General features: G+C 39.9%; 1 protein-coding gene and 1 long non-coding RNA gene across 2 annotated transcripts in view; one reads left to right on the forward strand and one right to left on the reverse strand.

Moving 5' to 3' along the window:
* Positions 1-18,089, forward strand: part of LOC116227273 (von Willebrand factor D and EGF domain-containing protein-like) — a 163,815-nt gene that overhangs the window by 83,426 nt on the left and 62,300 nt on the right. Inside the window, exons 12-17 of the mRNA XM_090143533.1 lie at positions 5,006-5,142; positions 6,132-6,293; positions 9,559-9,663; positions 11,693-11,807; positions 13,924-14,174; positions 15,374-15,593. Coding sequence (XP_089999659.1) covers positions 5,006-5,142; positions 6,132-6,293; positions 9,559-9,663; positions 11,693-11,807; positions 13,924-14,174; positions 15,374-15,593 — 990 coding nt within the window. The remainder of the gene's footprint in view (positions 1-5,005; positions 5,143-6,131; positions 6,294-9,558; positions 9,664-11,692; positions 11,808-13,923; positions 14,175-15,373; positions 15,594-18,089) is intronic.
* The window catches only part of LOC149917192 (uncharacterized), a 181,510-nt gene that overhangs the window by 5,810 nt on the left and 157,611 nt on the right, over positions 1-18,089 (reverse strand). Inside the window, exon 4 of the long non-coding RNA XR_016468114.1 lies at positions 13,995-14,166. This is a non-coding gene — a long non-coding RNA (uncharacterized LOC149917192). The remainder of the gene's footprint in view (positions 1-13,994; positions 14,167-18,089) is intronic.

An 18,089-nucleotide genomic window follows, 5' to 3' on the forward strand; every position in this document is an offset into this window, starting at 1 on the left:
CAGATCTTATATTTTACCACCTTTCAGGGCCATTTAGAAAAGAGGCAATATTCTATAGTTAACAGCACACTTTTCTTCCCATTCTATTGCTGAAGTAAATTGCTAGTGAGCCTTTTAAAAATAGAAGAGATCAAATAGACATAAAATGTCACAGTGAGCTTTCTAAAGCAAAAATAATCTACCATATTGTAGCAGCACATGGATGCTTTCAGTGTGAAATTGAAGCAGTCCATTTCTCACAAGCAGGGAGTTAAAGTACTCACAAAACGCCTTTGCCACTCTCTGCCAGGGCTTGCTCTTGCTCTCACTGCAGTCCCTGGCACTGATTGCTGATATGAGGAACCAGAAAATTTAAAGAGAAACAATCAATTAAGAGACTGGCAGGTAAATGGGATTCAGTCAGGTGATATTTACCGGGGATGACTTTCAGAATAGATTCTCAGGCTCCTGTTCAGATCTCAGGTTTTGGCTACCTTTCATGGCCATCCAGTATGACCCAAAATGTACCCTGACTGCAAAGCTTGGTTCATGCATAATAAACACACGCGCTGCAATCCACCCTGGATACTACAGACCACCAAAGCAGAATACCAGGTCCTCTCCATGTTATCTAAAGAACATAGGTCTATATCTTGCTACTTGGATAAACTCAAGTTCTTTGGGTTTTACAAGCAGGGACAAGCATGCTCCTGATTTGGAAGCCAGGGAAATAACTGGTGTGCAAAAAATCCTGAGAAAGAGAATAAAATAGCTAGTCCTTTTTGTTCTTAGGGAGGATTTTCAAATGAGCTTTGGGATAGGTACATCTTGAATACCAGACTCATGCATACAATAATTGTGCATATGATTGCTGTAATAACCCTACACACTAAATATAGATAATAGTCTTGGATGTATTCGAAAGTAGGCAAATTCGGACTTGCTTTGCCCAAGCTGTGAGATAACCAAGCACTAGGCAGCCTTTGCCAGACCCTTTTGGGTCATGCATCCAGGTGCCCACAGCCAGGCCAGTAAGCCCTAGAGCCTGCTCAGACAGCTTGATAACTTCCAGCACAGGGCTGGCTTGCAACCAGCCACATCAGGACACAGCAAAGTGAGCTTGGCCTGTGTGTATCCACATGCTTCTAAAAACCTGCTTTATAAATATTGTATTGGACTATTAACATGGGCAATTTTCTTTTCCACTTGAAGATCATCTCTGATGCTTATGATATGGTGCTTGATTTGCTTTTTATGACCTAGGTGCTTATTTTTCACCCTGAGCAAGAAAAGGAGGCACTCCATTCCCTTCTCATTATTTGAACAAACTTCTTGCCAGTTTTGATTTCAGGTCTGCAGCTCCAGCCCAAAGTTACACGTGTAGCTTTCAAACACTGCAGAAGGATGTTTATTTGTGCTAGGATATATTTCTAATCAAAGGCAGAAATGAAACATGAACTATACCTGTCCATCACTAAAATTTCAGTGAGTGTAGTTTTACAAAATTCTTGATTTTGTGTCAAATGTCTACATTTTACTTCAATATCTATTCACATTTATATAATACACTACAGCAAATACCTATAAAACCAATTGTGTATTTATGCAGGGTTTTTTTTACATCTATTAGGTAGCCTGTGCGCCTTGTCAAGTATGACTCATGTAAGTGCCTGCAGAAAGAGCATGTACCATCAGCAGCTCTGAGCTTGCTGCTCTTTCCAGTACATTCCTTCTGGGAGTGAAGCAATGGGATGGGGCTGGCTCCCTGCTTGTTGCTTTGCACAAAGCAAACATCACTAACCAACTGGAATTGAACCCATCCTTCCATCTAATTACCCAAGATCTTGGGGGCCTCTTAGAAGTAACCTTAAAGTCAAAGCCCTCTTCAGGAGTTGGACTGCCCCCTTCCTCTTTAGCTTGCCCCAACACAGCAATCATACGTTGGTTGCCGTATCTCCATGACCTGTTTCTGTGAGTACCTAAACTTTTGCCCTTATTCTCACCCCTGTGAGCTTCCCCAGCTCTCCCCTCTACTTCTGCCTTCCTCCCCACCAATTTTCTGCTGAACTACTGGTAGCTCTTTTGCTGAGAGTTTTCAGGCTCCCTAATTTAATTTCCTTATCACATATGGAACTCCGTGGTCCTCGAGCATTTGTCATACATAGGCTCATTAATTTCCCCTTCACTAACATCAGAAACAAAGAGCAGCCTTACTTGAGTTTTCCCCATCAAGGATACGGGTGGGTACCCAACTACTGACTGCCAGGAGACTTCTCCAGAGATAACATCATTGAGATTTCCTCTTCCACATTCAGTTGAAATTGGTTCACATATGCAAAAAAATAAGAAGGAAGACAGAGGGATAGACAGATCAAAAATTATGTTCAAAGTAAATGCCTAAAATTCCTACACCCATTTAATGTGATGTCTCATTTTCAAAAAGCATTACATTAAAAGTAATTAACATTTTTTAAAGTGATGTGCTGCATATACTGAGATCTAAAGCCTGAGCATTGGTATCCATTTGTTTAAAAATGAGTCATAAAATTTCCATCAGACTTTCTCCATCTTCTCCCAGCACTCTCTGCAAAAAACCCAGAGGACTCCAACATCTCGTCAGCACTACGTCTTCAGCTGGCCAGAAATAAGACAATAGAGAAATAGTTTCAATGCAGCCTCCTCCACCATCACACTGGAACAGAAAAAAGCCCACTCAGACAAAAGATGAGTCCCTTCCTTCCTCCCCACCTTCATCAAACTGCAGAAACACACAGTGCGTTCTTCTTACATCAACATTTCACCCCTTCCACCAGCAAATAAATTTCCTTTTCATCCTGATTAGCCCACAGCAGCCCACACGTCTTGGGAGAAGGTACCCACCACATACACTGGAACATATTTCCTCCAGATTTAGACCAACTTAAAGATGCTGCTGCACACAAGTGCATACGCAACAGTTTGGGTGAAAGAATTAAGAAATTCTCTATTGATATTGTAAGTCATAGAATCATGGAATCATGAATGTCGGAAAAGATCACTAAGATTATTTAGACAATACATCAACCCACTCCCACCATGACCACTAAACATGTCCCTCAGTGCCACTCCTCCAGGTTTCCTGAACACCTCCGGTGACTCCACCACCTCTCTGGGCAGCTCGTTCCAAAGTCATTTCAAAAAGCACTGAGGCTGGGTCATTTTGTCTTGGCCCCAACACAGTAATGCCAGGATGCTCATGGAGATGTAAGGAATCCTCTCAAAAGCACGCAGAGCTCATCAGCAAGAAACCAGCCTCAAAGCCTGGCCTTGGAGAAGGAAGGGCTGCTGGAGCACATTCTTGTGCCTCACTTGCTCCCAATTTATGGGGTTTTACTTCACCCACAGAAGCCTGAAAAACCACAGTGATAATGAAAATGTTAATGCAGTCTGAGCTACTTCAGTACTAGTAGGGGGAGCCATTAAAATCTCATGAAAAAAGTAATGAAGCTTTTTTTTTAAATTATTTTTTTATGCACTAACCACGTAAAAAAGCAATTTATCAAAACCGTTCTATCCATCTGACTAATATTTTTGTACATTGCAGGAATTCACAACTAAATGAATGCTGGTGAGCTGTAAACCATTTCTCTTCTTGTAAATATTGCAAAGTGTCCAACAGTACTACTAATACTGCTGCAATAAAATCTCTAACAACAACAACAACAAAACCTAACAAACAAACAAAACCAAAAAACCTAGAAGCATTTTAGAAGTACAGAAAAAAAATCTTCTCACTAATTCTCACGTTTATATTGCTTCCCTTCCTTTCTCTGAAAAAAATGAGAGTCATGCAGCTATGTTGTTATGGGCTGCAATCTGGCAATGTTTAAACAGCATTCATCCTATTTACAGCGTAAATGGCAGAGCCCTAAAGGAATAGCGAGGTATGGGGAAGGTTATCAGCTCAGCTAAGGGCATTTTGCCCCTTGAATCAGAACTGAGCCAAAGTGCCATTAAAATATTAAGCTTATGTTTTAGATAAGACACAGCTCAGAGAAAACTGATGGGCAATATTGTTTTGCCAGAGCAACGGTGATGGAGCAGGGAACCAGAAAAGCTTTGCAGCCTCTCCCTGCCATGCAGGAGGCAAACAGTTCATGGTACACCATGCAGGAGTGTGCACTGCCTCCCAGGGCTCCCAATCATACTCCTGCTGTTAAATATTATTTGGGAAACAAGAAGCAAGTCTTCTGTTTTATATTGTTTGTCATCATAATTGCTTCTCCTGACCATGAGAACTACAAATGTTATCAAGGAATACGTGGGGCCATGGTCCTGACAGACTGCTGATATTGACAGGGTGTCAGAGACCTCCCTAGTGATGTGCTATCCCACAGCCTATGGTGAACATCTGCCCAATTAAACTTTGGCTGAGGTAAAGATGTGAATTTTGCTGCACAATGACCTTTCATTTTGACTCTGTAAAGTAACTGCAGTATGAAGGCAAAGAGCAATTTTAAATGATGAATACCTGAAGCGTAACAGCATACAAATGAAACTTTATCTGAGAATCATAAAGCATTTTAAGAACAGTAATGGGTGAAAATCAACCCCATAAGGGGGACATCACTTGTATATCACTTGAACCCTATTTAAGGCCTCAAAATAGGATTTAAGGGAAACTTATGTGGTACATGACACTTGTGCTGACACTGCGCAGATCTGAGTTTCATCCATTAAAGACTTAACCCTCAAAGCAAGCATTCCTTTGAGGACCATTATTTTTATTACACCCACAGCTTTTTAAATGAAAAAGAATGCCTTTTACCTAGCTGTTTCATCTTATGAGGAGTCTGATGGCTTAGCCATCTTCAGATATCTCCACTTCCCACCTTGATGCTTCTGCACGCTATGCCATAAATGCCATCCTCCCAGCCAACGCCTTAACAGGGTCAGCCAAAGCAACACCATAACAACAACCACAAAACCTCTGATAAACCAGAGAGGAACAGCATGTGTTACTGTCTTAAACATTCTGTCATTTCAGAGCAAGCTCTGGAAATCACAAGCTTGGAGAACAGGGGCCTATGTGACATTCGCACCTCTGACTGCAGTCGTGTCCGAGTGTTTGGCGTTGGCTTCAAGGATTCTCCCCATCTGCACTGTGAAGTCACCAGATTAATTGTAAGCAACTTCCCATGGGCTCATCAAGTATTGATGATGTTTGTATTAAACTCCTCAACCCTGAGCAGTACAGAGTACCTTCCCACTGCTGCAGTGGGTACAGATACCATTGCCAATGTGTTTGCTATGAGTGGGGGGAGCTGAAGAAACTCAGCCCTTTCCTGATTCCTTGGAAATGCAAAGCTACATCTTGCCAATTCTGTTTAACCTTTGTTTGGTACAGCTACACTGTAGTCCAGTGTAGTCCCGAAATCACAAATATTATTTCTCATTTTGTACATCTGCAATGCGTACGCTTGGTTGTTTTCTTAAACTTGCTTGAATGCTAATTGTTGCAGTTAAACACAAGGCTTCCTCCGCACAGTTATAAGCTTCAATAGTTCAATACCAAGTCACAAGTTCTAGTCACTATTAAACCCATTTCTTCTGCTAACGCTATAATTTTATTATGAACGACTACACAAGGGCAATGCTAAGACTGAATTATTTGGTACGTCTGCATGCACAGACAGGAGATGTGGATTCATCTCATAAATCTACCTCATAAAAAGATGTTCAGCCTGATTCCCTTTCATTCTTAACAAGACACAGCTGAGATTAGCATACCTTGCTCGCTTACGATATCACGTGCCCTGAGCAAGTAGTGATATTTGATGCAGTCAGTCTAGCTCAGCAGCAGACATTACCTGAACGTGTCAGAAGGTATTCAAGCTGCAGAGCCCGAGGAGCAGCCACAGTGTTGCTCCACCACCTTCCCCTGGCTCATCCTAGCTGCTCATCCAAAATGCCTTCCTAAAGCAATAGATCGCTTGCATGCACAGAGCAGCATGGATGGCTCTTTGTTGTGGTTATAGTAACAACATCACCTCTTTTAATAAACCATCTGTAAACTCCTTCTCTTATTAATTAGAAATATAAGCATATGTTGACAACTGGAACTTCTTTGTACGAGCCCTGAGTTTCTGCACTCTCCTTCTGTTTAACTGTAGCATCTCAACGGCGAATGGATATCAAGAGAGCAAGAAACCACACAAGCAGATTTTCTCAGCTCTAAGGCTGTTGACTGCCAGATTCCTCTCCTGAACATTACAGAGACGGAGGCTGTGCACTTTGTAGCTGGCGATGAGCCGTTCGCAAGATGGCAAGTGAAAGTAGGAATTTCTTCTTATGTTTCTAAGACATGATTTAGAAGAAGAAAATCAGTTGTCATGGTAAATTAAAAAGCAAAGTGCATGTGCATCCCTTCGGAATAGGAGATGCATCACATTAATGTCATGGAGACGGGGGAGAAAACATAACCAAAGCAATGGGAGCTAAAAACAGGTGTCTTTGTAGACAATCCAAAAGCGCAAATTGCAATCACTTCTCCAGGTAATCACCTGAGATTGATGCAGCTGGACTAATCAATTGTTAATCATTAGTATTTCATTTCTGGAAACTCCAGCTCAAACTCATGATTAGGAAGCAAGTGCAAAGTGGTTCTGACCTCTGGTTTCAAGGCAGACATTTGCACTGCACAGTGAGCAGGCATGGCACCATGTGGTCTTGGATGGCTATGTGTGCAGTGCCTGCATGAGCTGGGTCAGCTCTGCTGCAGTTTAGCCTCTTTTGTGATACTTAAATTCTAAATATTCTAGGACATTGGTGTCTGGCTGATCTTGTGCCTGCTCCCTTTGGTCTAGTGTTCAGCCTGGCTGGTAATTTCAGCAGATAAGTTCCTTTGCTAAGACTGAATTCATTTAAATGCTCCATCACTGAGAAAAATATTTTGCAGTGGAAGAAAGACCACAGCTGTGTTCTGAACACTGCCACATGTAAAAATAAAACATTTGGGTGCAAAATTTCTGTGAGAGCAGAGCTCGCCCATCAGCCCTTTCTCCAGTGCAACCAGGATAGGTGGCGTGCAGCCAGATTGCATTACGACTCAGTTTGCTTTCAGGAGCTGCTTTCCAGCCATGAGAAGGTCTGTGTCATTTTTTCTTATTTTTTTCCTCCTAAAACACATGTAGAAGGCCTTTTTCCTTGCACTTGAGTTCAAAGAGATCTCTGTGCTTGGGAGTCTGCTGCCTTTCCCCTCACCTCTGAACGCTACAGCAGAACCAGCTCCGTGGCTGGGCAATGTGTGCACAGTTAAATCCCCTCAGTCCCACTCTGGCATGCTAACCCCCGTCCTCCCGTGGATTTTTTTGCTGAAAGAATTGTGAAGGCAGAAGTCGAAGCTTGGTTTCAAAAGCAGCGAGCTCTATGTGACAGCGCAGAGAACAAAATGATTTCAAGATAAAAAAGGGTTTGAAATGATTTCCACAAGCATTCAAAAATTTGCACACCAGAAAATTCCTGGTATGACTTACTTCAATGTTGAACTTCATGTTTATATTAATAGATACTTTCTCAAATGCAGGAAAAAAGTTTTTTTTCCCAAAATAAAAATAAATATTAAAAAAAATAACATTCAGTTTTTTTCAAAATCTCTCCCCAGACTCAAAGCAAATTTCAAGGGAATCAGCAGAGTTTCACATAAGCTTTTTTCACTATCAATGTTGGGGGAACAAGAGCTTCCCAAGCTCTTCTCAGTGCTCTTTTATGTATTCCTGCTTCATATTTTACTTGTTCTTTCCATGGCATGGTGCTGCATGTTGATTAAGAATACATGGGCTACACCAGAGCTCATGGGATAATTGCTTTGAATATCAAAATACAACTCCCACTTGGCAGCAGTTGACACAGGCTGTCCATGCAGGCACCTGGGTGAAGGGGTGGGAGAGCCTGGCAGGCACTTACCTAATTTGGGAAGCAATTCTGTGGTTATCTTCAATTTGTTATCATTGCCTGTATTTGTCACGAGCAGGAAAAACATATTTGCTTACAAGTCAGTGAGGCAGAAGCTGAATTTGAATTCAACAAGTCATGTGAATCAAATTGTATCTCAGTGATGAGCGACACAAGCAGCCAAGATAGCTTCATGGTGCATGAAATGCACTGTGGGTAGAAGGAAAGACCTCCTCCCTGTCCTGATTGCTGGTCCAGAAGCAGCAGCTCTCCCTTTCCAGGGGACACAGCATTCAAACAAGCAAGACACAGCTCTCAGCAAGCTTTTGGCATTTAAGGGTCAACCCAATCTGAATAGAGGTTTGCCCCAGCTCAGTTCTCATCACTGTGTTTGGACTTTGTTTCACATCACTAAGGCGACTAATGGAAAAGCAATTGAAACAACTATAAAAGGACCCAATTCTAAAAAGGCATCAAAATGGAAGTTTATAATAATCTGTGGAAAAAATACAGATTTAAAAGGAAATGGAAACAGTTACCTTCCATTCACAATGCTCACTTCAGACATAAAAATTAAGTCTATTTTATACCTTTTTATATTTTTCCCTGTCTACTCATTTCACCCATTATTAGTGCACTAACACTGAAACAACACTGGTCGCTCTGGTTAAAGAGAGAAATGGAATGTAAAATGCATTAAGAATAATATATTCTTAATGGAAGTTCTGCTGCCAGTAAGCACTGCAGTTCAGAGAAGAGACAGCCCTGGAGTGCTGCCTCTTTTGTTTGTTCTTCTCACAGCGAGGAGGATAAGCTCTTTAGAATCATAGAATGATTTGGGTTGGAAGGGACCTCAAGGACCACCAACTTTCAGCCCCCCTGCTGTAGGCAGGCTTGCCAACCCCTAGATCAAGTACTGGTACTTTACTTCTTCAAAAAGTGTTTTTACATTTGGATTTCCACACTAATCTGGTATCTTCTCATTTTTATTAGGAAAAAAAAAATTAAATTTAAATGCACATAACCCTTTTTATTCTGTAAGTAGTCATATATTAAAACTGCCATCCTAAATTAAGGCTTTCTAAAGAGCCTACGTGTACAGGGGTGCCCTTCTAATATACCTTCCTATGGAAATAAGACTGTTGCTGTCTGATATTATCCACCCTAGCACTTTTTAGAGGTTAATATAAAGCATCCTTTCCTTTTTTTTTTTTTTTCCTTAGGATTATTACTAACTGATTTACCATATAGTAAGAAAGCGACCCAAAACTTCAGCCAAATATCTTACTTTCATTTCACACCTTCCTGAAATCCATCCTTATGGTACTCAAGTCCCTGTGCAGTCTCCACAAGCATACTGAGCAAATCAAAAACAAAAACAAAACAAACTAACAAAAGAAGCACCTAACGGCAACCAGGAAAGTTGAATGCCAGCTGAGCCAAAAGATCTTTTAGTTATTAATGAATAGTTTCCACTTTGGAACATTAAGCAATTTGTTAGCTTGCAGTAGAGCGACTCACAAGTGCTTTAATTTGTCTTACTGGCAGGCATCCAGTTCAAGGGTGCAACAGTATATGCTCCAAAATGAGCAGACAGTCTCCATATGGAACATTATTACTTATAAGGATGATTTTTGTATCATTTAGATCACTGATGATGGCTTCCAGTACAGTAATTCCAGAGTGCTGACCCTGTACGACGCAGTCTGCCAGGCCTGCGAATCCCATCCAACTGGACTTTGTAAATTAAAGGTAATTTAAAGAGCATAAATGTTTAATATGGATCATTCATCTCCTCCCCAGCCCTCTCTTTCTCCTTCTGATGCATTGTGTGCAATAACTGTTTTAGAAGAGGAAAATCTATTTCATAGTTCAGCAGAACTGATACTTTTCTGTCATTCATAATCTGTCTGTGAGTGTTTATATATACATATATTTATGTATGTATATGCACTCTTTATGTTGGACCTTTCTGAGAAGGATGCTTCCCAAAGAGCATGGCAGACAACAGGTATGTGTGCAGATGTCAATGGAAGTAAATAGGGCTGGGCTGTGGCTGCCCTGCCATGGAGCTTTGAACTATCTTTCCTAGGAAGCTCTGTTAGCTCTCTCAGGCTAGTTGGATGGGGTAATGCAGCTGTAAGGTATTTCACTTCTACACCCATTTTCTGCTGTCTCAATGTATGTTTCATAGTCTTTGTCATGAGAAAACACCCTTGAGAGAACGTAAAACATTCTTGCTTACATTAAATAACACTAAGTACAAACATATAGTGCTTTGACAGCTTCAAAACCATAATCAAAAGCCTAGTGCTACGTTTAAAACTGCTGGAGCACTGGGAACTGTCAGGAGAGCAGTATATCCTTTTGTTTTCCTGTGAACTTTCCAGTGTAACATCCTTCATCCCTTGAAAAATAGATTGCTTGCTCTCATTTTCTATAGGACTGCATTAGACACCTTTTCTCTTTTTCAATGGGGCTTTAAAAGATACTTTTGGAAGGTGCTGACAAGAATATTTGAATGTGCTAATCCTTTCCTACCCTGAGGCAAGTGCAAGTGAACAGGAGACCACCGGTCTTCATTCTTTTAAAATGAAGATTAATCAGGTACATCTTAACCTATTTGCCTGGCTGTTCTCATTAACACTAATGGGAAAACACAGTTTTTTATAGTTGCACTGATTGCAATAAAGTACCAGTTACCAAAATAAGATGAAAGATCACATTTTTCTAATAAATCAGTAAGTGGACACTAGTTTATAAGCTCAAATGAGGGCAAAGCTATTTCAATTTAAGAATAAAAATAATTATGTCATAACCATGTCAATTAAAACTATTTGTTGTTGTTGTTTTTATGATAAGGGCTTTCCCTATTCTTACATTTTTGGAACTCAGAAATACATATGCCATCTTAATATGCTGGTTTTCTCTTGGTGTCATAATAATTTCTAGCCTGAGATGCTTCAAGGCATTATTTGAACTAGGCTTCCAATTGCATCAAACCACTTTCTAATTACTCCTCTTATAACATCACTTTGTAATACCTAAATTGCTTTCAGAAAAGGTGTTTCAATTAAGGGACATTTTATACCAGGCCAGTTTGCATTCTGTGTTCCTCTTTTATGGAGCCTATTCTCTACTACATTACCACATCAGAAAAACAGCAGCTTTTTCATCAGAACTTTGAAAGCAACAATGTAATAAAATCACATTCACATCCAAATTTTAATGTTGGAGATCTGTCATGTTGTATCACACTGGGAAAATTATGAAAGTCCTTCTAGGTCTGGGTTTTGTGGGTATTTTACCTATTGCTCTTAAAAGTGGTACTATTCCACCACCAATATTACCCACTAACCCATGTCCCTTAGGACCACATCTACATGATTCTTGAACACATCTACATGAGATTTCACATCTGAGAGGTATCAAATAGTCACATCAGTAGTCACAGCTGGGAATAACAATCACATCCACTACATACTGTTAAAATGAAAACAGAATCATGCTCACATTCATCTATGACAAATAGCATTACATGTTACCTATGATAAAGGATTCAAAGCTACAAGGATCTTATGTGGAAACTGAATAATCTCCACGTTGTGCTTTTTCCCTGTCAGGAGAAAGTACCAGCATATAAATTGATATTAGTTTATTGTTTCAAGAGACAAGCAAGATTCTGCTCATCTCCAAAATATATTAACTGCTAATGTCTTAACTTTTTTTTTTTTTTAATTGCATCCACCTCCCACCCATTTTTATTTCCTCTTTTTGACAGGACAGTACTTGTAATATAGATGGACTTTGCTATGGGGAAGGAGAATCAAGCCCTGCCAGTCCTTGTCTTCTCTGTGAACCTGATATTTCTAAGTTCACCTGGTCTATTAATGAAAGTAAGACAGCTTTTTCTAAAATTTAGAAGCACTTAGCTGGGAATTTAGTACTCAGTTTATGAAATACAGTTTCTCCATTTGTTGATATGGATCTATTCTGCACAGTGCTTGTGGACTGTTTGCAGTGGGAACAATTGGGTGCACAACAAATACAGACTGAACAGACACACAAAGTACTCCACTATGTGTACTATTCATCTGGCTTCTCCTCTTGTTCTGGCTGAAACCTGACAAATCTTTAATTAATAAAATCAAAATAATGGCTTATAAAGAAGTTTTTCATATGCTGATACCACATACAGAGCCCATATCTGTCAGCAAAAGGTGATGGACCCTAAAAACATCTGTGATAGTCTCACAGGTACAAATCTTTAAGGGAACAATTTGAAGAAAACACTGCTTTTAAAACACGAATGTATATTTTTGGTATCTGTAAGAAATCTCTGAGCCAAATACTGTAAATTGCCACACAAAAGACTATGGAATGGTCCAGACTCTAAGTGATAAGGAAACCAAGCATCTCATTGTGCAGCCCTTCATAGCAGGGGGTCATGGGGAAAGCTGCCTTTCAAACATTCAAGCACCTTTTGAATGCTAAGGATGGCACTGGCCTTCTTGGCCACTTGGGCACACTGCTGGCTCATATTCAGCCAGTTCTCAGCTAACACCTCCAGATTTGCTGCCACATAAGATCTGGTTTTATGTTCTTTTGTGTCTATAACACCATTTACCCTCCATCCAGTAAACACAATCTTTGTGTTTATCTTTAAAAGCACACCATCATCAATATTTCATTGATAACTTTGGGCACAACTTTTATGGGCTCCACGCCTTGATTGTTTATGAAGCAGAAGTTAAATTAATAGATGGAAGATTTCAACAGTTTTGCCAGGACAATCTGCTGGAGAAGCAGCTTAGAAAGTTTGATAGCACAGCAGCAATGAGTAAATGCAGAGGCATTTAAATAGCTGCATAATATGAGGCATGCTATGGAAAGCAAAGCGTGATAGAAGGATATGCACACACAAAAAAAACCCTGATGATGCAAAGACACAGGTTGTCTTTACGAGAACAAATATACGGGTCATAATTTTAGAGTGTGACTTTAAATTATCATAAACATTCTCTAAGTTAAAAATAATTGTGGACAAGTTGCATTGTGAGAAGATTCCTTTAAAAATCAGTATATGTCACTTTGTACTGCTGGTTAGAGAGGAAAGAGGCTGGAGATCGAGAAGGCTTCTGACACTCAGATGAAATTTCCAGCCCTGCATAGTGCTGCTGTCACCTGAAGGTATTCATTTGATCTTACTTTTCCTTGGTTTCTAATATTAAAACGTACTACTTTTCTCCACCTTGCCTTGCTCGCATCTTTTTATTGTAAATATCTTCAGGCACCAATTGTCTGTTACTGTACAATAGCCCAGTATAATTAGGCTTTTATCATCATTAAGGAAATACCGAATGTAAACAACAATGAAAAGAACACTAAAAATAACAAGACCAATGTTGATATGATATGCACTACTGTCTCTGGGGATAGAGAATTTCAGTATCACAGATGTACATCTGCTGGCACTGAGAAGATCTTTATTCCAGAAACGTCCAACTGAATTCAATCAAACTGCTGAGGCTTAATTACCACTCGTGTAAAGAGAGTAGAATCTACTCAATGGAAGAGTTACACAACTTTTGCCCCCAAAAGTTGTCCAGCCAATTTGTCATTCATCATTTTGAGAATTGGTTTACTTATATTTAAACAGAATAGGCTACAGTAGAGTAGGGTAGGGTAGATCAGCATACATACGTTAGAGATGAAGTTTCACTAAGAACTAGGGGACATGGAGCAGTAAAAGGTTACAAAACATATGTCCAGACTCCTCCCATGTATCTGATACACATCAACAATAATCAGTATGGAACATGAGAAAAATAGGAGTAAAAAAAAGTGTGTGTTTGGTAAATCCATTTGCTGCCTCTAACATCTAAATTGTTTCCTCCACTAGTCTCAGGATACTTTCATCACTGAGAGAACCCCTACAAAGACCTGCACTGTGAATCTTTACACGGTAGAAACAAGAATTTATGTAATCATGGTTTCATTTTTGCTGTTTAGACAACCTGCCTCCTGTGTTCCAGGCCCCCTCCAGCCAGCTGCTGACATTTATTGGTGAGAATTTTGTTTACCAGTTAACAGCGGTGGATCCGGAAGGGTCAGCTGTGCTATTCATCTTAGAGGATGGGCCACAGGATGCCAGGCTCTCTCCTGCTGGCCTTCTTATCTGGAAAGTTGATTCAGAAGAAATGCAGACCTTTGAATTCACTGTGTCGGATGAATGCAATGCGCAGAGCAGATACGCTGTTGAGGTAAGGAAAAAATGCTTTAAAGAAAAGGATAACACACCTGTTTATCATGTTCTCATTTTGGTGCAGTTGTCATTATAATTAATAATTTGTTACTGTCTAAAAAAAGACTTCAGCTATTTCCTCAGAAACCCTTATATTATGCAGCATTGCAATAACGATCAATTAATTGAATAAATATCTCTGAGAACGTAGAAACTATATATGCAATGAACGAGAGAGAGTGCTATTGATTGCTGTTTGAAAGAACTCTCTTCTAGAGCCTGTTAATGGTTCATTAATCTGCTTTAAAATTCACGTTCTGCATTTGGATCGCAGAAAAAAAAAAAAAAAGCATATAACATAAAAGACCGAGTTTTAGCTATAAAAGGGAGATTATAACTCATTCTCAATGATATCTTTAGAGGGTGTCTTGCTCTTATGTCATTACTCCACACTTTAAGTTTCTTGGCAGAGCTCATGCATGACTTTATTGCATAGCCTAACATTAATCCCATGATAGGATGAGCTAATAAAGTGGGATGCAGAACCCTGGCACAAGAACAATTTTGTGAAGAAAAGGATATTTTTCCTAAAGACTCTAATTTCTACTCATTCAAACTACTCGCATCAAAAATACCGATCTGCTGAACACAGGCAGCAAAGGGGAAATGTTTCAAAGTAGATCAGTGAACAAGATGGGAGAGTACAGAGGTTTGAATCTGTTGAAATCCTGTTCTCATTCATATGTAACATGATTATGGATATCTATTCCTTGAGAGAGAAACTGGGTAAAGAATGCCGCAATCCTCATCCTGACTGGGAGCCATTTGTAATGTAAAGCAGTAAGGATGGTACACAGGCAGGCAAAGAGAAGAGATTTTTCATTTCTTTGAAGAATGAGGAACAAATCTTGCCCTCAGACACCATGTTAAAACTGCTGTTATAGCAAATAGGGCTTCTTTCTCAGAAGAAGTTAGAATGTGCCCCTAAGTGATGTTGAAAAAAAAATCCCTCTAAAGCCAAGATTCCAGTCAGATAAATAAGTATGCTGAGTACAAGACCGTCTATCTAGACAAAGGAAATTGGTTAGAAATAAGTATTCATAATACTAGACAACGTGCTTGCACTGCAAATCTGGCCCTTCCTGACAGGTACCAATATACCTCTCAGCAGTGATTATTCAAAGGAATCTTATCACAACTCTCTTTTGCCTTCCTCAGGTTCGAGTGAAGCCCTGCAGCTGTCTCAATGGCGGAACGTGTGTTACCAACATTAAATTCCCTCCGGGCCTTGGTGAATATCTGTGTTTATGTCCAAATGGATTTGACGGAGGGTTTTGCCAGGAAGATGTTAATGAGTGCAAATCAAATCCGTGCAAAAGCGGAACTTGTGTGGATGGTGTGGACAGCTATGCTTGTCAATGTCCCCCTGGTTTAGGAGGTAAGACATCCTTTCTTCCAGCTCTAACTAGAGACAAATTGCATTTCAGGAAATTTTGACTGCAATGGAACCACAGGAATACGTCAAATGGTCAACATTAGATTCCTCTTCTGACTTAGCTTTTGACAGATAAAGTGTAAAAGCAGCAATCTAATTATCCATGCTCAAGGGAGGAAAAAGACCTAGAGGTCTGCATCCTGAAATGACCATGATAGAGTGGTCAACCACTATATTTCAGCTTCCCTCAGCTCATTTCCCAGCTATCCACATCTGAGGTGAGCCAAAGGGAGAAGTTGAAGCCTTAGAGAACTACAAGCCCACTGTGCTGCCAGACTTACTGATGGAGCAAAGTCTAAGCTTTTAAGCTGTTCAGGGCTGACCACAGTATGATTTTAAGGGATACAGGCAAGAGGAATGATCACTGCCCCCAGAAAGTTCCTTTCAGAAATGCAGAATATAAAGCACGAAGGGGAGAAATAGAAGGAAATGCAGTGAAGACAGAAGAGGCAGCTGCAAGGCATATAGTGCATACAGAAACAGAGGGAGCAAGAACCTGAAGCGTCAGGTGAGAGAGCAGCATCTCATAGACCACAGAGGTGAGAGCAGCTTGGAGCTGTGTTGGGCTGTGTGGAGCTGCTGCCAGGTGTCACACATAACCTTGCACCTCCTCCACACGGGGACCCACACTCCAGCTGCTGGTATCACAGCTTGCTGCCAACACAACAAGCTTTCACATCGGCCCAAACATGCCTTCTTCTGGAGCCTCACTGAAGCTGCAGCTTTTTTGTTTGCAGTTTATCCTTTCAGGAGGCAGAAAGCAGATCTAACATACAGCATTTCTAAACGTGGCCTTTTCTTAGCTTTGCTGCTAGCACCAGTGCCATTTAAAAGAGCAGCCACTCGCACAGTAGTCATTAGTTTGATTAGTCATTGGAAAGGGAAGGCTTTGCCTCACTATCCATTATGTCAGAGTCAAACCAGCCTCCCAGCAGTGAAGGAAGAATACTAACAGTTTTAAGATACCATTTGGGCCAGAACCATCTGAAAAGGAAAAGAAAAAAAAAAACAAAAAAAAAACAAAAAAACACCTTAAGCTGAACTCTGATTTCAGTGCTTGAAATCTTCATAAAAGAATAACTGCTCTGGTCACATACGAAAGCATGAATGAATTCATGACACCCAAAATACTGACTGCAGTACAGCGCTATATCTTTGAAAATTTCAAGAAGAAGTAACATCAAAAGCACGTAACTGTTACTACTTATGGTACCTATATACAAAAGCCATGAACGGATTATCCTCAGTGGGCTCATGGAGGCAGGAAGGCACCCCTTCTCTCATTCAGGAGTTCATGATACCTTCTCTGTTTTAGTCACGTGGGATTGAAAGTTCAGACTTCATTACATATAAGATTCCAATAGAGATGAAACAAAAGCAATTCAGACTTGGGAGCTCATAAAAACGGCCCAAAAGTTTCACGTCGTTCTGATAATGACTCCAGGTAATGGGACAGTACAGCCAAGATCTACTATTGAAAGTGTTTATGCCACAAAATACTACTGAGAGAGCTATGCACAACCTTACGCATAGAGAAAAATGATAGAAAATGATATTTTGATCAAAATACAAAACTTTAAACAAAATCAACACATCCAGAGTGGCACAGTCTTGAATTCCCCTGGAAATAATTTCCCCAGGGAAATTTGGGAATATCTTCAGCTGGATTTGGTTAAATACTTTGAATACACTGTTGAGAATAATTCTTCACTGCCTTCAAGGAGGTAGATTAATGGATAAAAAACAATTCAATGAGTTAATAACATCAGTGTATCTGCTCCTGTTCATTGACCTTCACCAGTTTCTCACTCCTGAACATAGATAGAATGAAATCAAGCTGTATTATTCTATATAAAATAGTTTGCCATAATTATAATGCTTTGTTTATAAACTCATACAGTGTATATTCTAAAATGTGGTTCTTATTCTTACACATGCAGTCAAGAATGAAATATCCAACACTTTAGAATAACGTGCTTGAAAGCAGCATACATCCAGCTCTGAAAGTAAGGACAAGGGACACTTTAATGGCCAGAAAAACACTGCTTTCCCGAATCCTTAAGCCCTGTCAGTTTAGATAAATATGCAGTGCTTTTGCTGTACTTCCCCGGCCCAAAAGCTAAAACAGAATCAACAGCAAAATAAAAATATGATTGAACGAAACAGAAATACATCTCAAAATTTTAATAGCAGGTGAGAAATTATAAGCAAACGGAGCTGAAAGCCAGCTGGGAAGGAGATGATTTTACTTCAGGGCAGGTTCTGTGACAACAATAAAATCTCATCCTTGATGCTGTGTTTATGTCTCAGTTCCCCAGAAAACCATCAATAATCTAATGAGAAGGCAATGCTATACTGCTCAAGTGACAGCATCATTTCACCATCAAATCTTTACAAATGATAGGGAACAGGTAGTAGAAACAAAATGTTAACTCTTTT

This window comes from Phasianus colchicus, chromosome 7, assembly GCF_987193195.1.
Source record: "Phasianus colchicus chromosome 7, bPhaCol1.hap1.1, whole genome shotgun sequence".
NCBI lineage: Eukaryota > Metazoa > Chordata > Aves > Galliformes > Phasianidae > Phasianus > Phasianus colchicus.